Source organism: Nicotiana tomentosiformis, chromosome 10 (genome assembly GCF_000390325.3).
Source record: "Nicotiana tomentosiformis chromosome 10, ASM39032v3, whole genome shotgun sequence".
Classification (NCBI taxonomy): Eukaryota; Viridiplantae; Streptophyta; class Magnoliopsida; order Solanales; family Solanaceae; genus Nicotiana; species Nicotiana tomentosiformis.
This window is the reverse complement of record NC_090821.1, coordinates 52,907,021-52,933,699: the sequence shown is the minus strand read 5'-3', so window position 1 is coordinate 52,933,699 and position 26,679 is coordinate 52,907,021. Positions and strand designations below refer to the sequence as shown.

Genomic DNA, 26,679 nt, shown 5'->3' with positions numbered 1-26,679 from the left:
ATGTAACCTAGGCTCTGATAACAACTTGTCATGACCCAAAACTCAACAATATCATGATGGCGCCTATCATGGTACTAGGCAAGCCGACATCCATAAATAACTATGCATTTTTAAATTGAAAACAAGGTGAAACAAGTTTAACAGTAGTAACTCTCATAATTAACCGATAATGAAAATACTGCAACACAATACAAAATCCCCCAAAAATCCAGGTGTCACTGAGTACATGAGCATCTAAATGTCAATACAGTCTAACTGTTAAAAAAACTATCTAGAAGGATAGAACAATGCTAAAATAAAATAAAAAAAGGAGAGTCAAGGTCTGCGGATGTCAAGGCAGCTATCGCAATAGTCTCCAATAGATGCAGCTCCAAATCTAGCAATCACCATGCCAGAAGTACCTGAATCTGCACACGAAGTGCAGAGTATAGTATGAGTATAACCGACCCAATGTACTCAATAAGTAACATGACTAACATTGGGCTGAAAGCAGTGACGAGCTCAGAAAGGTACATTCCAAATCAAGATAATAACAGTAGTAACTCAGAAAGAAGTTCAGTAATCAGTTTGTACACAGTTCATAAATGTAGACATGCTTTCAAGTAATTAACAGTTTAAGCTCAAGAAGGATAAAATATGTCAAGAATGACTGATGTGAGGAATGTTATATCTCTATATCTACATGTCAAAAGTGCATGCCACATGCGATGCATCACAATGATAACCTCACGTACTCATACTCTCAGAGTACTCAATCTGACTGTCTCATCTCTTACTCATCACACTCAGTCACTCAGTACTGTACGGTACATACGCTCACTGCTGGTACAGGGACGGATCCTGCCCAAGCGCTAATAAACTTGCTACGGCGTGTAGCCCGATCCCATCATGAATCAATAATACCTGTTGCGGTGTAAAGCCGGATCACATCATGAATTAATAATACCCGTTGCGGTGTGCAACTCGATCCCATCATGAATCAATAATACTCCTGATCCTATCAATATCATTCACAAATAGGCCCTCACTCAGTCATCAATCTCTCTAGTCTCTCGAGCTCACAACACTCATGTCAATCAGCCCAAAACTATGATACATGATGTAATAATAAATGGTAACAGAGACTGAGATATGATATACAAAGGATGATTGCGACCGAGTACATAACTGTAATTTAAGTAAAAAAAACTCAACAGCAAAAGAACGATCTTTGTGGGTCCCAACAGTACCAGCATATAGCCTAAATATTATTTCTATCATGAGTCACATCTCGAATTCTCTAACACACGGAATAAACATGAATAATAACAAGATTAGACGATTACACATTTTTACGGTATCAATCGAGTCACAATTACTATGGTGCACACCCACGCGCCCGTCACCTAGCATGTGCATCACTTCAACACCAACGCATAACACGTATTTCAGGGATTCATACCCTCATAACCAAGTTTAGAAGTGTTACTTACCTCAAACTGTGTAAATCTCTACTCCAACAAGCTCTTGCCTCGCGAATTGGCTTTTTAACGACTGGAACCTAGCCACAAATAACTCGATACAATCAACACAAGCTATAGGAATCAATTCCATATGATAAAGTTAAGTTCTTTAACAAAAGTCAAAAAGTCAACCCAAAACGTCTGCCCCAGGCTCACATCTCTAAATCCGACAAAATAAAAAAAAATCCGAACACCCATTCAACAATGAATCCAACTATACCGGAATTACTCAATTCCGATCTCAACTCGACCTTCAAATCCTCAAATTATAGTTTATGAAATTTCTAAAATATTTTTCAATTTTTCAAACTCAAAACACTAATTAAATGGTAAAAACAATGATAGATTCATGTATATTAACCAAATACGAGTTACAATCACTTACCCCAATTAATCCCTTGAAAATCCCTCCAAGAATCGCCTCAATCCGAGCTCCTAATGTCCAATTATGAAATAATACTCTAACCCTCATTTTTGAATCTTATATTCTGCCTAGGTGCTCCTCTTCACGATCGCGGAAAGTCCCTCGCGATCACAAAGGACAAAATTATACTGCCCTCAAAGTGACCTTCGCGAACGCAGATAACCCATCGCAAACGCGATGAACAGAATCCTCAACTTACATGATCGCGGACTCCTTCACGCGATCACGAAGAACACTCGCGTGGACTTCCCAACCTCCTCCTTCCTTCTTCGCGGACGCGATCGAGCTCACGCGTTCGCGATTCACTAACCCCCCAAGCTTTGCGATTGCCGACCCATTCTCCCGAACGCGTAGCAGAAATTACCCAGCTGCCAATAACACTCTTCGCGATCGTGTCTCCTTCTCCGCGATCGCGAAAGAGGAAACCAGCAATAGACAATCAGCAGTTCCTCAAAGTCCAAAAATGCGTCGAACATGATCCGAATCACACCCGAGGGCCCCGGGACCCCATCCTACCATACCAATATATCCTAAAACATCATACGAAGTCGCTCAAAGCCTCAAATCACATCAAACAACACTAAAACCACGAATCGCTCATCGATTCAAGCCTAATAAACTTATGAACTTCTAACTTCCAAAACTAATGCCGAAACATACCAAATAACCTCCGATTGACCCCAAGTCATAAATGACATAACAGACCTATTCCAACTTCCGGAACTAAAATCCGAGCCCAATAACCACAAAGTCAACTCTCTGTCAAACTTCACAACTCTCCAAACTTCAACTTTTCTAACTTTTGCCAATTCAAGCCAAAATCACCTATGGACCTCCAAATCAATATCCGGATACACTTCTAAGTCCAAAATCACCATACGGAGCTATTGGAACTATCAAAATTCTATTCCGGAGTCATTTACACATAAGTCAATATCTGGTCAACTCTTTCAACTTAAGCTTCCAACCTTGGGACTAATGTCCCAACTCATTCCGAAACATCCCCAGAACCAAACCAACCACCCCATCAAGTCACATAACAACAATTGAGCATAGAATAAGCAATAAATGGGGGAACGGTGCTATAATACTCAAGTTTTAGTTCTACATACCAGATCTTAGAATTTTAACAAAGTTCTAAAAAATTGATCTTAATATTTAAATGCTGCAGGAGGAGTTTTGGCTATTCAAATGCTACAGGAGGAGTTTTTGTAGCTTGAACGAAAATAAAATAATCGGGAAGAAGGTTATATCACAGATATGCTATATCGATCATGTACATTTGAGCACTCTACTTGCTAACACTAATTTTCTCTAGATAGAACAGAACCTTTTCATTTTTATAATTCAAGCTGAATAGAGCTAAGCTTAATGCTGACATTAAAAAAACAATTCTTGCACTAACATTTTTAATAACTACTAAAAGTCAATTTTACATATGACCAACAATAGACTTAATATTTTGCACTATTTAGAAGCAGCAAAGACCAACATATCATTAAAATATGAGTCTAATCCAATTAAATTAAGTATTACATTCTACAAAACCACACTATCAAACTGTTATAGAGTAAAGAATTGTAAATGGATTGAAAGTCTATCTTATCTGCTACATGTACTAGTATCTAATATTTTTCTACTAAGCATTAGCACAATGACTAAAGTTCAAATAATAAAAAGTAATTCTTTTCCGGTCTCCAAAAGTAATTCTTTTCCAGTCTCCTTTAACATGGCAATATTTTACTGGATATCGAGTTTAAGATGTTATATATGACTTATATAATCCTTTATTTTTGTTTCAAAAAGAATGATCAGTTCACACCAATCCATCCCGAACTTGGTGGTTAAACTCTACTGCGGTGACGATACTGTAGGGGAGGTCCTGCGGAAAAATAGCTCGACGCCAGGATGATAAAAAGCTTAACACCTCTCATTCTTATTACTTTTTCAATATGAAAACGAAAAAAAAAAAAATGAAAAATCAAAAGGTCGTTTTATTCAAAACCCCAATTGTGACATCCCTTCTCTCCCACTTCACACCTCGGAACGCACCCTTCTTATAGAGATAAACGCGCTTTCACATCTTCTTAACCCGAAATGGCTGGGGAGACGAAAGGTTCCTTTTTTTGAGGGTACTCCCGGGAACAGATCCAGTGGAGACGGGGTGGGGCCTGTAGCTCAGAGGATTAGAGCACGTGGCTACGAACCACGGTGTCGGGGGTTCGAATCCCTCCTCGCCCACAACCGGCCCAAAAGGGAAGTACCTTTCCCTCTGGGGGTAGGAAAATCATAGGATCAAGCTCCTCTTTTAATGATAATTATGAGGGCCATTGAAGGATGTGTAATGGTGCGCAGTAAATATCATATTCCCTATAATAGATCATGCACTTAATATTGTAGAATATTCCTCATTGAATGCTACCGGATGACGACATTAATTTTGTCATTATGAGTATCATTCTCTCCGATGACAAGCGAGATCATTGCCTTCGGGTTTAGCTATCTTCTGCCTTTGATTCAACATGTCACTTTCTCATGCGATCATTAATATGAACATATTTTACCCCATACAGATAGTCCCTTGCTTTTCAGTGGCATAACTTTATGTTATCGGAAAGTTGGTAGAAATACCTTTTTTTGGCAGGAAATTCTCTGACTCCCTCGGAAAAGTTTATGACGGTTGATTAGACGCACATCTCTCCACATTTAATGCCCCGAACACGTTTCATTCCATGATTTAGCATCACTTTTGCCGGTTATCGAAGTAATTACGGCCACGATTTTAACCGCCTGTACCTTTACTTATATGCATCAAACCTCTTCATTTACACTTTATAATTCTCTATGCTTTCTCAAAATCTCTTTACTCAACTCGTATTTTGTCGTCAACCTTTATTTATCCTTCTTCTTGAGAGAAAACTTCCATCATTTCTCATAAAAAATGGCTTCTTCTTCCAGATACACTAGTTCTTCAAAGAACAAAGGTAAAGCTGATGACTCTGTTCCTCCTACAGTGAGCTCCATCATCCCAAAGAGTCTTGTTACGGCCAAAGACTTTGAAGAGAAGTATCCTTCCGCTCACCCTCGTACGTGGAATGCTAGCGTATATCCTTCTTCCATCCGTCCTTCCAGTATTCTTGCTATGAAGGAAAACTGCCACTGTCAAGATTTAGACATTATCGCTCCCGACCTAGAGGAGCGGATAGGGTTGAGTTAGTTACACAAATCGAGGACGATGCCTCGGCACTCTTGGGGGAGTATGAGATGGTGGAAAATGTTAACTCCCGCTTCTGGATCCCAGTCGACATACCCGGTACCGTGAGGCTGAGTACCGGGTCCCTGGTGTCTTCGGTTGATGAGAAACCAACAACCATCATTGCGCTTGCCGCAACCACTTCTTATCCTTTAACTCAATCAGCTTCATCTCCTTCTTCACCAACTCTTTGTTCGCCACCAACAACTGTTGCATCATCTCCCCCGGCCGCAACTGTCCGAGAAGAGGATGCCCCTCTTTCCCTAGTCCCATTTCATGGGAACTTGGGGCAAAATTATGCTGCCCCCTCAAAAGATCAGCAAATGAAGAGGAGCGTTACTCTCTCGGTCTCTACAGGATGCCACCTGCTTTCCCCGCTGGTGGAACTTGCAAACTATCTCTAGCCTTTGGCTTTAGAAAATGATAGGGAAAATATGCAATCTCTCTCTCTCGAGAGTGTTTGTTGAACAATGTTATGCACAATGCAACATCGGTATATTCTTCGTTTCCTTCGTTATCTCTTCTATCTTTGATTTAGTAGGATTTTGAATTTGCATTTTTCATTTTGTAGGCCAAATTTCTTGCTTTAGAGGGCCTCCAAAAGTTGATTCGATATAAGGAGGAACTTACCTCCGAGCGGGATCAACTTTTGGCCGAGCGGGACCAAACTGTTGCTCGCCTCTCAAATCTGGAAGCTAGAGCTGCTGAGGCTGTTGTGTTGGAGGCTCGGTTGCAGCAAAGTGAGCAAGAAGTAGATACCCTTAGCCAAGAAATCGCCCTGTTGAGGGTTCAATTTGAAGAAGCTAGGGCAAAATGTGTTGAAATCCATAATGTCGTTCTTGATGCATCCAATCACGAGGCTACCTCCGCTGAAATGTTGAACAATTTGGAGGCGGGCTTGAACTCCAAAATTGAAGACCTTGCTGCTGCCGGGGTGAAGTATGCTCAATTGGAGGAGAAGCATAAAAAGACTATAGAGCATCATAGACTTTTCAGCTCTATTGTCCGTGATCTCGATGTTAGCCTCCAATCCGTTAGATCCATACGAGAAAGTCTTTCTGCCGAGGTTGACCAACTTAAAGAAGAACTCAAGCGCCGAGCGGCTTCCCTTGTGGTTGAAAAAACATATGCTATGTCATGAGGAGAAAATCTTGGAAGAGTCTAAAGCGGGTGTCATTGACTTTTATGCCGAAATCGCTAAAGCTCGTGAGCTGGAGTTGGCTGCTAAAATGGGTCTTCCGGCCAGGCATGATGCTACCGATTCTTTTGGTTCCGGTTCAGAGTTCTCGGGAACTGAATAGCAATCGAAGGGCGAAGATGCTGAAGGCCATAATGACGAAGGCCAAGACATCGAACCGGCCGCGGATCTAACCTCTTCTCCTGGGGGCGCAATACTTCTCTTCCTCTGGGTTCCGAAGACGCAATAACTTAGTCCGTGATTTCCTTTTCAAACTTTTGTACTTGTGTTGTTTGGCATATTTATTATAAAAAACACTTTTTTGTTCAAGTATCGTATAAGTTTCCCTTTCTGGGTACTTTTGTTTAAACATTTGTGCAAGTTTGCTCTTTGCATCTTTTTTCATTTAAGTGTTTGCATAAGTTTTACTGTTTGCATCTAATCATGCAAGGCTTCGGGTGTATTTTTCCTCGATATTATTTGAATTTCGGGCATAAGTTTTCCGAAATCAACCCTTTAATGTGAGGGTTTTCATAAGAGAGGGCCCTCTTATGTTTAAGGTGCTCTTGAAGAGGGCGTCTCTTGTTCATTATGGCACTAGCATTTGAAGTACTTGTTTAAATTTCAAATGATAAAATCAATTCATCGTTCATACAAAAAACAAAATAGAAATAAAAGAACTTTACTTTATTCCTTCCACTTTCAAAACTACATAAGCATTCGTTCTGCTAAAAGAAATTGCCATTTCTTGTGGCTAACTTGTACAACTTGCTTCTACGGGGTTGGTCGTGCAGTCCCCGATCCCGATAATACAGTTATGTTTCTGGGTTTCGTATTCTAATCGAAGTGGCAGTCGTTGTTGACATATCCTTATATCATCCCCCCCCCAGTGTTCGAATGCGAAGAATGTGTATTAGAATACTAGGAGTTTTACACCTTCGAGAATTCCACTAATGGATTGCTAGATAATCTTCATTTCGGTAACAAATTTCACTTCCCCTTAGGAATTTATGCTATCGAGCCAAAGATTATCTAATAATCCCCCAGTGGCTTGCACTTATGAACGATCGGATAATCTCTGTTCGACAGCAAACTCAACTTCTCAGTAGGAACTTTACTATAGAGTGAAAGACTATTTAACCGGTCCGTAGTGGTTATTCGCTTGTGTGCCTTGTCATTAAAAGGTCTTATTGTTGCTATTGAAACTTCCTTCGTAGTATGCTTTCTGTTGCTGCCTCATTAAAAACCTTGCCAGAAAAATCCAATTGGGACAAAAATCGGACTAATGAAAAAAGAGTGCAGCACAAACTTTCAGTACAGGCGATGTTCATTAGCAATAGTATCTCTTGAGGTGTGCCACATTTTAGTTTCTTGGCAACTTTTCTCCATCTTGACTCTCTAACTCGTACGACCCTTTCCTGGTGACAGCTGAAACACGGTAGGGACCTTCCCATCTTGGACTTAGCTTTCCCGTATTGAGTTCCCGGGTGTTCTGAATTACTTTCCTTAAAACCAAGTCTCCTACTTTAAAATAACGTAGGATGGTTCTTCAATATAATATCTCTCTATTCGCTACTTTTGAGCTGCTATCCTAATATGCGCCAAGTCCTTGCGTTCATCGAGCAACTCTAAATTGACTAACAATACTTCGCTGTTTGCCTTTTCGTTTGACCGAAAATATCTCATGGTAGGTTCACCTACTTCCACCGGATCAGGTCTTCTCCTCCGTACACAAGATAAAACGGAGTTTCCCCCATGCTTGACTTGGCTGTTGTTCGGTATGCCCATAGTACACCTGGAACCTCTTCGGGCCATTTTCCTTTAGCTGCTTCTAATCTCTTTTTGAGATTTTGTATGATCACTTTGTTCATTGATTCTGCTTGGTCGTTTGTGCTCGGATGATAAGGTTATGATGTGATCCTCTTGATCTTCAAATCTTTGAGGAATTTTTTGATTTTTGCACCTATAAATTGTGGCCCATTGTCGCAGGCTATTTCTTTTGGTATCCCAAATCTGCAAATTATGTTCTCCCACAAAAAACTTCCACTTCACGTTCGCCGATCTTTTGATAAGGACCTGCTTCAACCCACTTAGAAAAAATAGTCAGTTAAAATTAAAAGAAATCTTACCTTACCGGGGGCCGGTGGTAGTGGTCTGACGATATCCATTCCCAACTTCATGAATGTCCATGGTGACAGAATTAAGTGTAGTGGCTATGCCGGTTGATGTACCAACGGTGCATAGCGTTGACATTTATCGCATTTTTGAACTTATGCTTTGGCGTCTTGTTCCATCTGGGGCCAATAGTATCCTGCCCTTATTAGTTTTAGTACTAAGAAATTTGCGCTCGAGTGATTCCCGCAGATCCTTTCGTGGACTTCTCGCATAACATAGTTAGCTTCGGAGGCTCCCAAACATTGGGCTAATGGGCCATGGAAAGATTTTCTATACAATTGACCTCATTTGAAACTATATCATGCGGCCTTAGTTCGTAGCGCCCGAGATGCCTTAGGATCCTCAGGTAGTTTTCTGTGTTCGAGATAGTCAATAATTTTGTTTCTCTAGTCCCAGACCAAATTAGTCGCGTTTACCTCATAATAGCTATCTGCGTCCAGTTCCGATTGCATAAGTTGTATGACTGTACCGGAGTCTGATCCTTTAATTTTCGTAGACGAGCCAAGGTTAGCTAATGCATATGCTTCTGCATTTTCTTCCCTCGGGATATGCGTGATTGACCATTCCCGAAACCGAGTGAGCAGAGTTTGAACCTTTATTACGTATTATTGCATACGTTCCTCCTTGGCTTCTAAGATCCCGTAGACCTGATTTATCACCAACTGGGAGTCATACTTGATTTTTATGACATCGGAGTCCAGTCCCCGACCCAATTTGAGCCATGCAATCAAAGCTTCATACTCCGCTTCATTGTTAGTCAGCGGGACCGTTCTTATGGCCTGCCTTAGGGTTTCTCCCCAAGGTGTGGTTAGTACTATGCCGATCCCGGACCTCTTTATGTTGGAATTTCCATCCGTGTATAGGGTCCAAACTCCTGATGTCGATGGTGACACCATCACTGCTTCTTTGGTTGCCAAAGGTAACAGTCCCAGACTGTAATCGGCCACAAAGTCGGCCAAAGGTTATGACTTAATCGCAGTTCTAGGTTTATATTCTATGTCAAATTCACTTATTTCAACGGCCCACTTGGCTAGCCTACCCAAAAGTTTGGGTTTATGAAGGATATTCCGTAGGGTAAAAGTGGTCACCACAGCTATCGAATGACATTGGAAATAAGGCTTTAGTTTTCGAGCGGCGACTACAAGGGCTAAGGCCAATTTTTCCAGATGAGGGTAGCGAATTTCTGCTCCCATTTAAATATTACTAATATAATAGATAGGAGATTGCATACCTTCATCTTCACGGACTAAAACAGCACTTACTGCTACCTCCGAGATTGCTAAGTAGACCAACAGTTTTTCGCCCTCTTCCGGTTTCGGTAGTAACAGAGGACTTGACAAATACCTCTTCAAATCCCTCAAAGCATGTTGACATTCCGGGGTCCATTCGAAGTTGTTCTTCTTTTTGAGAAGCGAGAATAAATGATGGGATTTCTCTGAAGACCGGGAAATGAATCTGCTTAAAGCGGACAATCTCCCTGTTAACCTTTGAACCTCTTTTATGCTTGATAGCTGGTCCGGGATGTCTTCGATGGCCTTTATTTTATCAGGGTTAACCTCAATCCACCTTTGTGACACTAGGAATCCCAGGAACTTACCGGAGCGGACCCCGTACACATACTTCTCGAGGTTAAGCTTTATGTTGTGCTTCCTTAAGATGTCAAAAGTTTTTTGCAAGTGTTTGAGATGATCAGTTGCGTTCCAGGACTTAACAAATATATCATCTATGTAAACTTCCATGGTTTTCCCTATTTGCTTTTTAAACATCTTGTTCACGAGCCGTTGATAAGTGGCTCAGACATTTTTTAGCCCAAAGGGCATCACATTGTAACAATATGTGCCGAAATTCATGTTGAACGAAGTTTTTTCCTGATCCTCCAGGTCCATTTTGATTTGGTTGTACTCGGAAGAAGCATCGAAGAAACTCATTAGCTCGTGCCCGGCGGTTTCATCAATCATTTGATGAATGTTTGGTAATGGGAATGAATCTTTTGGGCACGCCTTATTTAAGTCCTTATAGTCTACGCACATGCAAAATTTATTATTCTTCTTTGGAACTACTACTATGTTAGCTGGCCAGTCGGGATACTTTACCTCTCGGATTGAACCGATATCAAGCAGGCGAGTTACCTCTTCTTTGACGAATTTATTTCTAGCCTCGGCAATAGGACTTTTTTTTCTGTCTTACCAGAGGAATGCCGGGATCCAGGCTTAGCTTATGTATGGCCACTTCCGGTGGGATACCTATTATATCAGCATATGACCACGCAAAACAATCGACATTAAATTTAAGAAATTCAATAAATCCAGACCTGAGTTCGGGGTGCAGTTCTGTTCCCAAGTGGAATCCAGACCTGCTCAAGTTCTTCCGTTGTGGACTTTGTTGCGTCCGTCTCTTCTAGTACTTGGAAATACCTTGGCACCTGATAAGATTCTGACACCCCTTCCTCTTGGTTAACTTCGCTTGGCTAGGGAACAGGCGCTGGCTCCTGTAATTGCTATGCCGCATGCTCCTTCCCTTTGCTACTGGAGACTGAGATTGCATTTATCTCCCTTGATGCCGGTTGGTCGCCTCTTATTTGTTTAACTCCCTCGAGAGTTGAAATTTCAGCAATTGATGACATGTTGATGGCACAACCTTCATTTCGTGCAACCATAGTCTCCCCAGGGTAATATTGTAATCCATATCGCCATCCACTACCTCGAAAAGGGTTGTCTTCATCACCCACTCGGCATTCGTGGGCAGTAAGATCTCTCCCCGGGTTGTCACGCTTGCCATATTGAACCCGGCGAGGAGTTTTGTGGCCATAATGAAACTTTTGGTGAGCTTGGCTTGCTCCAACACTCTCCATTGGATAATATTGGCCGAACTTTCTGGATCTACCAGAACACATCTAATTCAAAATCTAAGACATTTAGAGAGATTACCAGGGCGTCGTTATGTGGTAGTAGCAGTCCATCCGCGTCTTCCTCTGTAAAAGTAATGTCGTCTGCAACGACTTCCCGGAGTCTTTTGTTGTGGGTCACTAATACCTTCGTGTTTTTTGCCACCGAAAATGTAACCCCGTTAATCTCGTTCCCCCCCAAAATCACGTTGATCATCAGGCGAAGGGGATTTTCTCCTGCTTTTGAAGGCTCTGCATTATCACGCTTGCGACCGTAGTTGTTTTTAGCCCGGTCGCTTATATATTCACTGAGATGACCATTTTTCAGCAATGTCGACACCTCTTCGCACAAATGGCCACAGCCCCCGGTCAGGTGAATGTTTGTCTCATGGTATTTGCACCACAAATTAGGATCCCTCTGGCCGGGATCAGATCTCATTGTCTTCAGGAACCATGCTCCTTTGATGTTTCTCATGGACGATACCAGATCCACTACGCTGACGTTGAAGTTGTATTCAGAAAGTCTGGGGTAGGAAGAATCTGACGTTTTGTTTTTCTGCAACGACCTGTGGTTTCGGCCACGATTGATTCTCCTATCGATAGCAAATCTATCCGTTGACCGGAAACCTCTACCATGTCCTTCGGCCCGTTCATAGGGCAAAAACCGACTCCTCGAAGACCATCCATCTGTATTGAAATTGTATTTCGATTTCTCTTTATTATTCTCCCATTCCCGACCCTTAACCGACGACGGAAAATCGAGATAATCATCTTCAATCCTTATTTTTGACTCGTACCGATTGTAAACATCCGCCCAAGTTGTTTCCTGGAACTCGAGAAAACTTTCTTTCAACTTCTGAAAAGCATCGGAACTTCTCGGATTCAGACCTTTTTGGTGAATGCTTCAGCCGCCCATTCGTCCGGAATGGCCAGTAGCAACATCCTTTCCTTCTGGAACCTGGTTACAAACTCCTGCAGCAACTCGGACTCTCCTTGCACAATCCTGAATATATCGGCCTTTCGGGCCTGTACTTTTCTGGCCCCGGCATGGGCCTTGATGAAAGAATCCACGAGCATTTCAAAAGTGTCTATGGAATGCTCGGGAAAAAGCAAATACCACGTCAAGGCTCCCTTCGTAAGAGTCTCCCTAAATTTCCTCAGAAAAACAGACTCAATCTCGTGGGGAGCTAAATCGTCTCCCTTCACCGCCGTTGTATAGGTGGTAATATACTCCTAGGGATCTGAAGTTCCATCATACTTCGGCATGTCAGTCATTTCAAACTGCTTCGGGATCAGTTCTGTGCCGCGCTTGGCTTGTACGACAATTGTGTGTACTTCTTTGAGTCTGGCCCTTTCAGCATCGGTGGTGCACCCGAAATTTAATTCGTTCGAGCGTTTACTTCCCTCATAAATCGCATGAGTTCGATTTTAAAGGGATCACTCTTGTTGTTGTGACCAGATTCGTTCCCTCTGGCCCCATCGGAGCCGACCTCACCCCTCAGGGTGTTGTTGTCGACCCTCTGCGTCGTTTGGTACGCGGGAGAACCGGGAAGAACCGGGCCTCGCCCATTCGCATTGTTGGAAGCACCTGACAATGCGTGCTTCAGTTCTGTTATGAACTTATCCAGTCGTGTGAGATGGCCTATAATGGCCTCCTGATGCTCTTGCAAGACCCTAACTGCTTCGACGACGTGCTCTTCTTCAGCATCATCAGGAGTTGCATCCCGAAATGTCGCGGATATCTGCCGCCGTGGACCGGCGTGGCTTCGTTCCCCTCATTGCGGGTATCACTGACTGAATCCTCGTGTAGAGGCTAATTTCCTCGTGCCTCAACGTTGTATGTGTTGTTAACACCATTATCTACCATTTTTAATGATTTTTGCTAAGAACAAAGAGTCAAACAAATTAGTAACAGATGCAGGGATCAATTCAATTACATGACTGTCTATGCCCCACGGTGGGCGCCAAACTGTTTACCCGTAAAATGGTATAATTAAATTTATACATGATTTAAAGACAAGTAAATTAATTTGATCAAACAATAATAGAGGAATTAGACAGAAATATAAGATTTAGCCTTAAAATTGATATAGATGACATATATCTTGGTTCTGGGCGCAGAGCTACCGCGAGCAATAAGAACAATACAAATAAGCAAGAAAGTAAAATGTTATTGAGCTTTTGATAGAATATAGTGTATGCTTGTCAGTAAATTCGTCATCTTACAATAATAATAGAACCCATTATTTATAGTTGCACCTAGGGAACAAGGTCCTAGGGTCAAGCTCCTCTTTTAATGACAATTATATTGAAGGATGTGTAACGGTGGGCAGTGAATGTCATATTCACTATAACGGATCATGCATTTAATACTATAGAATATTCCTTATTGAATGCTACCGGATGGCGGCATTAATTTTGTCGTTATGAGTATCATTCTCTCCGATGACAAGCGAGATTAATGCATTCGGGTTTAGCTATCTTCTGCCTTCGATTCCACGTGTCACATTCTAATGCGATCATTAAATATGAACATATTTTATCCCATACAGTTGGTCCCTTCGTATGAAGAAACAAATTAAAGTTAGCATATTTAACTAATGAAAGTACTATAAGTTAGCACATTATTTTATTTGAATTATATTTTGTAATTTTTTAACTCACAAGACTTTGTTTCAGCGATGAAGACACAACGTGGGATGTATTGATGGGGGCGAAGTTGAGAAAATGACCCTCTATAGCCTCTCAAAATTTTAATAGCCCATATTTTTTCTCATTGATACGAAATAGCCCTCCGACCCAAACATATTACATCTAATAGCCCGAAATTATCTATTTTGTATATTTTTTGTATAGTGACAGTCTATTTTGTATATTTTATGTATAGTGACAGTCTATTTTATATATTTTATGTATAGTGACAGTCTATTTTGTATAGTTTTTGTATAGCGACAGTCTATTTTTTTTTTTATAGTGACAGTCTATTTAGTATATATTTTGTATAGTGACAATCTATTTTGTATCTATTTTGTATAGTGACAGTCTATTGTATATAAATTATATAGTGGTAGTCTATTTAGTATATTTTTATATAATGACAGTCTATTTCGTATATATTTTGTATAGTGACAGTCTATTTAGTATATTTTTGTATAATGACAGTCTATTTTTGTATATATTTTGTATAGTGACAGTCTATTTTGTATATATTTTGTAATATACCAATATTCAAAAGAAATGCTCTCCAGTCTAATACATAATCTAAAATGACTTTTAAATATTAGCCTCATATACAATTTTTTATGAAAAAATTGATCCAAAAAAGAGATTGATAAAATACTCATGTTTGATATGCACGAGTTGCAACAAAGGATAGGGAGAGTAATTGATACTTGGGGGCCAAATGGGAGCCAACTCTCTGAAACAGATTACACAGAGGAAATGACAATGATCAGAAAAGACATTGTTGAGTTTCATGGTGAAATGGAAGGTTTCAAGAATTGAATACAAGATTTGTCAAATCTCAGCCGCCGTTGTAATATTAATATTAATGGTGCCCACGTTCCAGCTTCGACCTCACCACAAATCATGAAATCGAAATCAAAACCCAGTCAGTCTAACCCACTGTGCTCGATCTCGTTGGCTTTAGATCTAGACAAAAACTCAAACACCGGCGACCCTCCATTAAATTTGGCAACTCTTTCTTCTTGTTTTATTTATTGTTTTTGGGGCTTTTGATATTATGAAAATCTAGATCTAAAAGATGGTTTGCTTGCTACTTGAATTTCGGAAGATCTGGCCGGTATATAGCTTTTTCGGCGACCGTGAATTTTTTGGCCACTGATGCGACCGGTGAAATTTTCCGGCTAAAGCATTTCGGGCCGAAAATTATTTCTCTAGTGAATCGGTGTTTGTGCTCGCGGGTCATATCTATAATTCGGTGGCTAACCACTAGAATTACTTTTAGGTTATAAAATATATATTGTAATTTTGGGCTATCGGGTATTATAAATTTGGCCCGAATGACTATAAATGAGTTCACCTAATTAAGTAAGAGTCCAAGATAGGGACCAGGCCCATACTACTCGATTGCGCCAACTCACAAGAGACCTCCAGTTATCCAAAAAACTTATTTTAAAAATATATGAAATATTCTAGTGAGAAAAAGTTAATTTGTGACAGTGTTAGAGGTAAATTCAGAATTTAATTGGGTAACAGACAAATTATTAGACTTGTACGGGGAGAGACCACAAAACATGCCATCATTTAAAGATTCGTGAATTTGAGTTGTTTGTTACACTTGTTATCTTTATCTTGTGTAAAAAAAATAGTCGATCAATATATACTATACACCGAATTTGGATTAATATAAATATATATTGAAACCGATATCAACCATATATCTCTATGTATTAAGCTCAAGTCCCCTCATATGAGCTGCTTTCTGTTTATATGCCTTGAAACATTGCTGCATTATTTTCATGAACAAGATAAGTCTATATGCTGGAAATGATAGGGTTTTGATTCAGTGAGAATTATATGCCTTCCTGAAAAAAGGTCCTATAGATTCTGATAATTAATACAATTGTTTTCAATGTTATCTTTTATGTTTACATTTGTGTGTTCCCCTCCCCATTTTACCCTTGCCATACCATTTTGTTTTTCTTTTTGGCACATTTGTCCAACAGTCCAAAGAACTGTTCAAATTTCACTAGATTAATTAAAAAATTATTTCTTCCTGTTAGTGAAAATACAATTAATTACAATTGTAAAATAAGATAAAGAAAAATTAATAAATATTTTATCATGCTCTTTTCAAGGAGATTCAAGCCCACTGTGGTAGCATCTTTACCGATCCAGCAATAATACTCTTGACTTGTCCCTTTCAGGATACGACAGCCCGACAATGTCGTATGACTCGAACAAACTCTGGACAAGTTGTTAAGTCCAAAACTTCACCAAAATAAACACCTTCCTTCAACAAAATAATATTCTCTTTTGTAGAGAATAAGTTGGAGACTTAGATTTTTTTTCTTTTTCTCTACTATCTTTTCCACTGTGGATGTGTTTGGTATGAAGAAAAATATTTTCCATGGAAAATCATGTAAAATGAGTTTTATCACTTATTTTTCCTTGTTTGGTTGGTGAATCGGTAAACTTTTTTCGGAAAATATTTTTTAGTGTTTGGTTAGAGAGTATAAAATATTTTTAGAAAAATAATTTTTTATGCCACTCTCCTTAACACACCTTCCCCAAAATACTCATGTTTCCTGTACTCCTTCCCCCTCCCCCCTCCGTGATTCTATTTTCTTCAAGAATTTAATTATTTTTTTAAAATTCACACAAACCCAAAGGAACTAATGTGCTACTTTATTATTTCTATCACGATCCTAATTTCCCTCCGTAGGATGTCGTGATGGAACGTAATCTCTAAGATTGGGTAAGCCTAACAAAACATGCAGACTATAACTGAAATGACAAATAACTCTCAAATACTCAATAATTTAATATAAAGCAACTCTGCAACTCAGTATATACAGTTTCCCAAAACCCGGTGAATACATGTCTCAAGATCTAAATAGTAGTACTGAATAATCCTATACATAAAAGTTTATAAAAGGATAAGAAAAATAGAATAGTCTAGGTAGAAGGGGACTCCGAGACCTGCGGACGTCCGCAGGTATACCTACACGGAACTAAAGCAAATAATGCAACACGGAGAAAACAAAGAATGATAAGCTAAGGAAACCAAAACAACCAAAGACAAGTGCGGCAATGGAGAAATACCAACAAGATTCACTACCGAGGTACCGCCTCGTAATCTCAAATTACAAGAATAATTCACAATCTTTCCTTATATCTCTGCGGGAGCCTTGCATTTAGTTTTGAAAATTATTTTTCAGAAATAGCATCTCGCGTTTTAGCATATCTTATCACACCGTGTGGCTTCTAGTAGTTTCCCTACTATCAATGCGTATCAAGCCCATCTTATCTCACCGCATGCGTTTCAACCCCAAAACCTTATACCACTGCATGCGTATTAATATCACAACATATCACAAATCTCAACTCAAGTACCCAATATCACAACTTGTCAAAGAACCGTCAATAACAATATTTTCACAATAAAGAGCCCATGGCTCAACCACAATGTACACAAGAATCTCAACAATAACAGTCAAAAGTGAATAACTCAACAGAATAGTATTTTACAACTTAACACTTTGCCTCAATATGAATCACGGCCTTCATAACTCAATACCGATTTCATCAACAAGATATTCCAAGAATAACAAATTTAAGTAAAGAATTCACAGTTAAATAATGAATAAGGAATAAAGGAAACAACGACAACTTCAACTAAACATGTAGGGCAATTAACAAGTAAGAGATAAGATAAGTAGAGCATGTGAAGATAGACTAGAAATGATGGCTATAACATGTTAAGATAACTCAATTAAGGCATTAAAGGAATCTACATAGCTAAAACCGATAAATTTCTACATTTAGCCCGTGCACACACTCGTCACCTTGCGTATACGGCCTTCACACATCATAGTTATCATAAACAACACCAATCCTAAGGGGTAAACCCCCCCTCCCCCCCAAAGTTAGGCAAGACACTTACCTCGTAACACGCTAACTCAATTCACTAGTAGGACTTTCCCTCGATTATACAACTCCGAACGGCTCGAATCTAGCAAAAATAACTTCATACTATAAATATAAACTATAGGAAACTATTTCAAACAATAAAATTACAATCTTTGTAAACAAATAAAAAATCAACTCAAAAATTCAACCCGGGCCCGCATCTCGAAACCCGACCAAAATTAGAAAATTCGAACACCCACTCGATAACGAGTCCAACCATACAAAAATTACTCAAATCCGACCTCAAATGGTCTTTCAAATCCCCAAACTTTAGCCTAAGAAGTTTTACAAATGTTTCCCCAAATTTCAAACTCAAATCACTAATTAAATTATGAAATTAATAATAGATTCGTGTAATTTAAACAAAAATCGAGTTAGAATTTCTTACCCCAATAATTTTCTTGTAAATCTCCTAAATAATCGCCACAAACCGAGCTCTCTATGTCCAAAAATGGATTATGAAATCAAACCCTTGAAATTAGGCCTTTTCTGCCCAGCGATTTCACTTTTGCTGGCCTTTAGTCGCACCTGCAGAAAAACCATCGCAGGTGCGATTTCCACTTAGGCCATGACTTTCCTCTTATGTGGACCAAACGCGGATCTGCGATTCCGCTTCTGCGAACTAAAACGCGCTTTTGCACACTCGCTCATGCGGGCAAGGCCCGCTTCTGCGATAATAGACCAAGCTAGCATCGTCCGCATCTGGGACCACTCCTCTGCACCTGCCGACTCGCAAATGCGAATATCTCCTCACATCTATGATCTCCGTAATTTCTTCTGCGGAATACATATTTGTGCTTCTGCGCCCTTTATTGCCTTGTGCTTTGAAATACTCCTTTTTGAGTCAGATTTTATTTCGAGAGACCAAACTTCTAGCATTCCTGCAATTTTACATAACTTCATTAATTTCGGGAGCACAATTCAATACTTTCGAACTAAAACAAAAGCTAAAAGGTGCTAATAAGCAGTCAAAATTTCCACTTATCAGTGTGACAATCCAACATAGCATGATAAGATGACAACCAATCCATGCCCAAAATAACATCAAAGTCTACAATATCAAGAAGTAGGAGATCTACGCTAGTCTAAAGACTCCCAATAGTAATCACACACGAGCGATAGACATGATCTACAATAATAAAATCTCTGACAGGCGTGGACACATACACAAGAGCACTCAAAAGAATTACGAGGCACAACCAGATATGAAGCAACATAGGATGACACGTAGGAATAAGTAGAGCCCGGATATAATAGAACTGAAGCATCTCTATGGCAAACTAGAACAATACCTGTGATGACAGTGTCAAATGACTCGACCTCAAGTCTAGTTGAGAATGCATAAAATCAGGGCTGGGCCCCACCATCATAGCCTCTGTCTCTCGGATGACCTCTAGTCGTCTGGCCTCTACCTCTAACGGCCTGACCTCCAGCTCTAATGGCCTGACCTCCACCTCTGGCAGCCTGACCCCTGCCTCTAGCTGGCTGAGCAAGTGGTGGAGAAACCGATGCCAGAATTATGGCACGAGAACCCTACTGGTGCATGCCGCCCTGCGATCAAGGGCAAAATCTGAAAAGGTGCCTCAGATATCTACTAGTATAACAAGCCCTCGGCTGCTGTGACTGCTTACCCTGAAACTGGCCCTGTCGACCTGGGTAACCACTCTGATACCTCTGGATCGTAGGTGCACTAATAGGAGTTGGTGTTGCACTGTAGGCTAGCTACTCAGGATGAGCCACATAAGGACCACGACTGCCCGAAGCACCGAGGGATGCCTAAAGCACTGATTGAAATGGCCTGGGAGGATATCCTCTACCAAAAGTACCCCTGCCTCTAGATAAGGCACCACTGAAACCACCGAAATGATGAGGCCTCTTATCAGATACCGGCCCCCCTCTCCTGACCACAAACCATCTCGATCCGTCTAGCAATCTCTACGGCCCTCTGAAAATAAATATCATCTCCGGTCTCCTTGGCCATCTATAGCCTGATAGTGAAAGTGAGCCCATCAATGAATCTCCTCACTCTCTCACTCTCAGTAGGGAGCAAGATAATGGCGTGGCGAGCTAGGTCCACAAATCGAGTCTCATACTGGGTAACAGTCATGCAACCCTGTTAAAGATGCTCAAACTACCTGCAGTAATTATCTCTCAGAGTGAAAGTAATGAACTTCTCTCGAAATAGCTGTGAAAACTAATCCCAGATAAGTGGAGGTGAACCAGCTTGTCTAGTCATCATATAATCTCTCCACCATCTCTTTACAGAACTGGTCATCTGGAACACTGCAAAATCGACCCCATTAGTCTCAATTATACCCATGTTGCGCAACACCTTGCGATAACGGTCCAAGTAATCCTGTGGGTCCGCATAAGGTGCACTACCTAAATGAACAGGAAAGATCTTGGTAAACTTATCCAGCCTCAATAAGGCCTCAGAAGACATAGCGGGCCTATCAACGGCCTGTGCCGCAATAACTGACTAAACCACCCCAATGGGCTGGGCTGCTGGAGTCTAATATAGGGGAGCCGCCTGCTCCGGGGTGTGAGTAGCGGGAGTTTATGCTCCTCCTCTAGCCCGAGAGACGGCTGGTGCCATCAGAAATGCACCAGTCTGAGCCACACTCTCCATAATGCCCACCAAGCAGACTAGAGCGTCCTGAAGCACTGGAGTGGCTATGAACCCTCCCGGACCTGAGCTAGTCCGACGGGCACGGTCTATGCTGTGACCTCCTCCTCATGATCAATATGAGGATCCACTGCGGGTGCTGCTGCTCGAGCGCAAAACACACACTTAAATATGCTCGCTAGTCGAAAATAGTATAATAAAATATCGTATCCACAGGGATTGGATTTAAACAGTATTTTTGTAGTTTATAGCTTGATTGCTATCCAAGATGATCAATAATTGAGATTTGTGTGATTAAAACTAAAATTTAACTAAGAGTTTAAACTATTGACTAATGACAACCGCAGCAACGAGTAAGTAACAAATCAATGGGAGAAAATAGCGGTTGATTGGATATTTGCAAGATACTTGTCTGGGATTTAACTCTAGCTAATACACTCCTAAGATTCAAGTGAGTCTCTCAAATTCACTCAATTGTTCAAACGTTCAGTAGAAACTCTTCTCTCGATTAAGTCTCAGCCTCACAGTATGAACCAATTTATGCTCGGTGAAGATATACAAGAATTTGTAGTGGATTGGTCTTTAGGAGAACCTCTTTCGATTATCCTTCTAACTAGGTCTAAAGAATAATTCAACTAGCCTCTTCTGATTACTAAGAAGAATCAACGAATTTAACCAACAAGATAATGCAAAAATATCACAAGTTATGCCTCTTTCGATTATATGAACATGTGAAAATAGATTCAAAAATTAAAATACCCAAAACGATTCAATACATACAAACTAGAGTTAATAATCCACAAACAAATATCAATACACCAATTCCATTAATCCCTAAAGAGAACTACTCCATGGATATGGAGTAATTCATCACAAATAAGTTTAAGTTAAAGGAAAGCATAAATGATCCAAACTCTTGTCTTGAGTGAGGATTGAATCATGAAATCCTTGTGCTCTTGCTTCTCCCACTTCTTCTTAGCATCATTATGTCTTAGATGTGTCAAAAGTCCCAAAAATACCATTTTCCATGTATATATACCAAGTAGGGTCGGGCCCAAACAAACACACCTTCTCCTACGCGAAATAGGACTCTTTCCGGAATAGGACGTGCATGGCCGCGCACCTAGGAGTGTGCTCGCGTATATGACCGTGCACTTTATAAGGTATTCTGTCTCACATGCGCGTCCAGTGCGCGCTCGCACACCTGGGTGGCGTCCTGCCCGATTCTCCATTTTTTTTGTTAAGTTGATTATCTGTTGATCCCCGAACACGATCCCAACTTAATCCTTGAGCTTTTACTCAGACTTCACAGCTTCAGAATAGCTTGAATTCATATCATAACATCTACATAGCTCGGGATCATTCCCTCAAGGCATAAAACACACTATTAGTGCAAACCACTAGCGATTCATGCTCAAACTCAATTAAAGTGCAGTAAATTAGAGTGCGATAAGCAACTAAAATACACAATTATAGCCTACCATCAACACCCCACACTTAAACGATTTCTCGTCCTCGAGCACTCAAACTACTTTTTATAATGACACGAACTTTTTAAACAGCTCTCCTAACTCATTACACCAAGAATATTTAAAATAGACTAAGCACAATAGTGTAACATCTTAACCTCAAGATTTGACTCAAAAGCACCACACCTTATTTATAACCCGCTCACTTACTCTAGTATAGAGGTCAAGCATTACCTTTCCTTCGTGAATCAAGTGCCCTCACACAACAATAGAGAGTAGTTCCGCACACAATAAAATTTAAGAACAATTAGGAACTCAAGATAGAAACAATTCACTTACTCTCAGAAATAACATTCATATGCCACAAAATATGCACCATAGGCTTGCCCATAGTGTACTACTCTACTAATTGAGCTCATTTAGTCAAGGATCAAATAGGACTTTCATTGGTTGCAATGTAGGCTATGGGACGGGTAGGATACAATTAGATATAAGAGTGACTACACCTCCCTAAGCACTTTAATACATATACATTAACAATTCAAAACCCCACACTTATGTCAAACCAAAACTCCACCTTCACTTTACTATGCATTAACTCCCTACTTCTTTAAGCACAATTACATCTTTTTCCTTTTCAATTTAAGTGGCTCTTACTGTTTCAAAACAGTGCACCTTTCTCCTTATTTCATTAGCTCCACTCAAAAACCAACCCAATCACCCCACACTTCAACTTTTACAAAGTTCATACAAATTTAAGTGCTCACGAGAGGTACGCGGTTCAAATATATGGTCAATTCGAACAAATGGGTAAGGCTTGTAATATGGTTGCCAAAGAAACAAGATTACAGGCTCAAAAGGGTTAACTAGGATACATAACAATTAGGAGATTAAAAGCATAGAACTGGTTCAACAAAGAAATGCCTCAATCACTTCCAGGACTGAACAAAACTACTATTTCGCTATGTAAACACACATGGCAAGTTCTAGACATCAAATGCAATGCACAGAATACACAAAACCACACACATGGCACGTAACTCACTCAAGATTAGATCATCAAGACACTCTAGTCAAAGCAGTTAAGCAAAGTTAAGATCACACAATTTAAGGTACTTACACTAGAGTCAAAAACTTAGCCTAAGCATCACAACTAAAGCACTCACTATTCTCAAGGCATAATAAACTCAAGAGAAATTGTCTTCAATTCAAATCATAGCACAAGGTTTCCTACTACTAACAAAAATTTAAAAACTAACTACACCCGGTTCAAACAAAACCCTTGGAAAATAACCGCGGCCCAAAGAAACAGCAAGGGGGAATTAATACACTACCTAACAAGAAAATATCTTTTTGCCTATTTCTTTCAACTTTAATCCCTCCAGAAATCCGTCGAATGATATCCATCGTCGGGAAAAATCAAAAATTTTAAATATTTTACGGTTTTCCAATTTTTTCTATCAAACTACTATGACTAACCAAAAGAATATACATACAAACATACATACAAATATATCCCCCACCCCACATTTTAAGTTGTGGCATGTTCCCATGACACACAATTAAAAAGCATAAGGTATAGGAACTTCCCTGAATCTCTAGTCGGGGTCTGAGTCAAAGTCGAGCTCCATTCTTCGTGCCCGAACTAGTGCACACATCCACGTGGACATCTTTTTCTCAGTCTTCTTGGGATACACCCTACACTTGTCTTTGTCAATCACTGGGACCTTCTCTTTCGAGCTTTTCACTCTCCACTATACATTTGCAGCTGGCTTCTCCTTTCTCACCCACATCCCCACATTCATCTCAAAAGTCACCGTATGCTCACCCACTCTAAGCATGAGCTTTCTATCATGTATGTCTAATATTGCTCTGCCCATCGCTAAGAATGGTCTTCCTAAAATAAGGGGGACCTCTTTATTCCCCTCCATCTTCACCACTATGAAATCTACATGAAATACAAACTTATCTACCCGAACTAAGACATCTTCCACTATCCCCTCAGATATTATAGTTGTTTGTTCTGCCAGCTGCAAATATATTGGCGCAGACCTTATCTCTCCAAGATCATTCTCCAATTTCCTGTAAATAGACAAAGGCATTAAACTAACTGAGGCACCAGAATCACATAAAGATTTATCAAAATTAAGAGTGCCTAACGAGTAAGGTATAGTAAAACTCCCTGGATCTCCATACTTTTGTGGGACTTTGTTTTGCAAGATTGCGCTACAATGCTCTGTGAGCTTGACCACTGAGGTCTCTTCTATCTTCCTCTTCTTTGTAAGGATCTCCTTCAAGAATTTGGCATAAGCTAGAATTTGTGAGAGCACTTATATGAATGGCAAGTTTATGTTAACCTGTCTCAGCATATTTAGAAATCTCTCAAACTTCTTGTCCATCTTTTCTCTATACAACTTCTGGGGAAAAGGTAGAGCAGGCATGTGCTCGCTCTCATTCTGATCTTCCTTTCTCAAAGTGTCCTCCTTCTTCTTTTTGTCAACTCCCTTCTTGCCTTTCGTTCTCTTATCACCTTCAATTTTCAGCTTCTCCTCACTTTGTTTTTCAGGTACCACCTCTCTATGGACTAGAGTGGGATTTTTCAGCACTTGCCCGCTTCTCAAGGTCACAACATTCACCGTTTCTTTAGGAATTTCTATCAGTATCAGATGGCAGAGTACCTAGGATTCTTTCAAACAATATAGTTGCAATTTGCCCCATTTGCTTCTCCAAGTTTCGCAAACCAGTGCCAAGTTCTTTGACAGCTGAACCATGAGCATCTAATCTCATCTGTCTTGACAATGTAGTAATTCATTAGATCTTCTAGCACAGGCTGAGTGAGATGTTGAGGCTGGAACTGCGGTCTCGGTTGATTCACAAAACCAGGAACTCTTTGTCCTTGAAATCTAGATTGTTTTGTTGCCATGCTTTTGCAGTACCCCCCAGGTGAACTCCATGAAAAACTGGGGTGCTTCTGACCTATTGCATTGAAGTTATAATTTCCGACAACATTAACTTCCTCGATTAAGGCTTGATACTCATGATTGGGATGCCCTCTTCCACATATATTACACGCTGCATGGGTCTCACTGTGTATCGAGGCTAAGGTCAGCTTCCTTATTTCCTTGTCCATGGCATCAAGTTGTACCTGCACAGATGTGTTAGCGTCAACTTGGTGAACACCAATTGATCTTCTTCTTTTAGCAATTTCAGAGGGCCACTGTTTTGCATCCTTAGATAACTCATCTAGAATTGTGACTCTCTCCTCTGGAGTCTTTTTCATCAATGGTCTTTCAGCTGCATTGCTCAATGTTCTGCGAGCGGCGGGTGTCAATCCATTCCAAAAGTCATGGAGTTGCATCTAGAGTTCAATTCCGCTATGTTGACACTTTCGCAGTATCTCCTTAAACCTCTCCCAAGCTTCAAACACAGTTTCAGTCTCGTTATGGCTGAAGTTATGGATTTCTCTTCTGAACTTGCCTGTCTTAGCTGATGAAAAATATTTGTCAAGAAATGTTTTGGTCATCTCATCTCATATTCTAATCGATCCATTAGGCAAGCTTCGAAGCCAGTACTTTGCATCGTCTTTGAGTGTGAAGGGGAATGCCATTATGTAAACTGCATCTTGTGACACACCGTTGTATTGAAAGGTATTCATAATCTCTTTGAAGTCTATTAGATGACCGTTTGGATCTTCGTTCATCTTTCCTCTGAAGACACAGTTGTTTTGAAGGGTTTGAAGCAACCCTTGCTTTAACTCAAAATTGTTAGCTGCAACTGGAGGTGGTCTCACACTTGATAAGCCTTGGTTGTAGACCGGTCTAGCATAATCACCCAGTGGTTGCCCAGCACCGAGAGCTATAATTCCGAATTGGTCTGCACCCAAAGGTAGATTCTGAGCAATTCTCCAAGCTCTCTCCTCTTCATAGATAAGTTGCGCATTTCAAAGAGCTGTCTCCTCAGCATCCCGTGCAACTTTTTCTCTTTGCTGGGTTGCCTCTCTTGTAGCCAAATCAACATTATCCTCATCTCCCGCCATAACTTCCTTGGTTGAGGATTGCCCAACCTTCTCTATATTCTCGGGGAGATTTCTTTCCCTCCCTCAACTGTCGCAGTTGTTTCTCGATTTCTTGTTCGCATGGGGGCACTTTCTTTCCAGAGGATCGAGTCATGCACCAATCTAACCTGTAGCCTGCGCACAATCAAGTAACACCAAATGTAAAAAGAGAAAAATAAAATTAAAAGAAAAAATTCCTGAATTAGAACCACAAAATGTTTCAAACACTATTAATTTCCAATCTTCGGCAATGGCGCCAAAATTGACCAGCGCAAAACACATACTTAAATATGCTCTCTAGCCGAATATAGTACAATAAAATATCGTATCCACGGGGATTGGAGTTAAACAGTATTTTTGTAGTTTATAGCTTGATTTATATCTAAGATGATCAACAATTAAGATTTGTGTGATTAAAACTAAAATTTAACTAAGAGTTTCAACTATTGACTAATGACAAT

At 40.2% G+C, this 26,679-nt stretch overlaps 3 protein-coding genes and 1 non-coding gene across 4 annotated transcripts; 2 read left to right on the top strand and 2 right to left on the bottom strand.

The window, feature by feature from the left end:
- Window positions 1-4,088: 4,088 nt before the first annotated feature.
- Window positions 4,089-4,167, top strand: TRNAR-ACG (transfer RNA arginine (anticodon ACG)). The gene has a single exon. It is a non-coding gene; the product is annotated as a tRNA-Arg (tRNA).
- Window positions 4,168-5,190: 1,023 nt separating this feature from the next.
- Window positions 5,191-6,320, top strand: LOC138900174 (uncharacterized). Its single transcript, XM_070186889.1, has 2 exons — window positions 5,191-5,526; window positions 5,751-6,320. Exons 1-2 carry the CDS (start codon window positions 5,191-5,193, stop codon window positions 6,318-6,320), a joined length of 906 nt encoding a protein of 301 aa, XP_070042990.1.
- Window positions 6,321-11,410: 5,090 nt separating this feature from the next.
- On the bottom strand, window positions 11,411-12,492 carry LOC138900173 (uncharacterized). The gene is made up of 2 exons (XM_070186888.1): window positions 12,304-12,492; window positions 11,411-12,241 (listed from the first exon to the last, which is right to left on the bottom strand). Exons 1-2 carry the CDS (start codon window positions 12,490-12,492, stop codon window positions 11,411-11,413), a joined length of 1,020 nt encoding a protein of 339 aa, XP_070042989.1.
- Window positions 12,493-23,918: 11,426 nt separating this feature from the next.
- LOC138900172 (uncharacterized) lies at window positions 23,919-25,522 on the bottom strand. The gene is made up of 4 exons (XM_070186887.1): window positions 25,040-25,522; window positions 24,843-24,951; window positions 24,522-24,748; window positions 23,919-24,455 (listed from the first exon to the last, which is right to left on the bottom strand). The coding sequence occupies exons 1-4, from the start codon at window positions 25,520-25,522 to the stop codon at window positions 23,919-23,921; spliced, it is 1,356 nt and encodes a 451-aa protein (XP_070042988.1).
- Window positions 25,523-26,679: the final 1,157 nt, after the last annotated feature.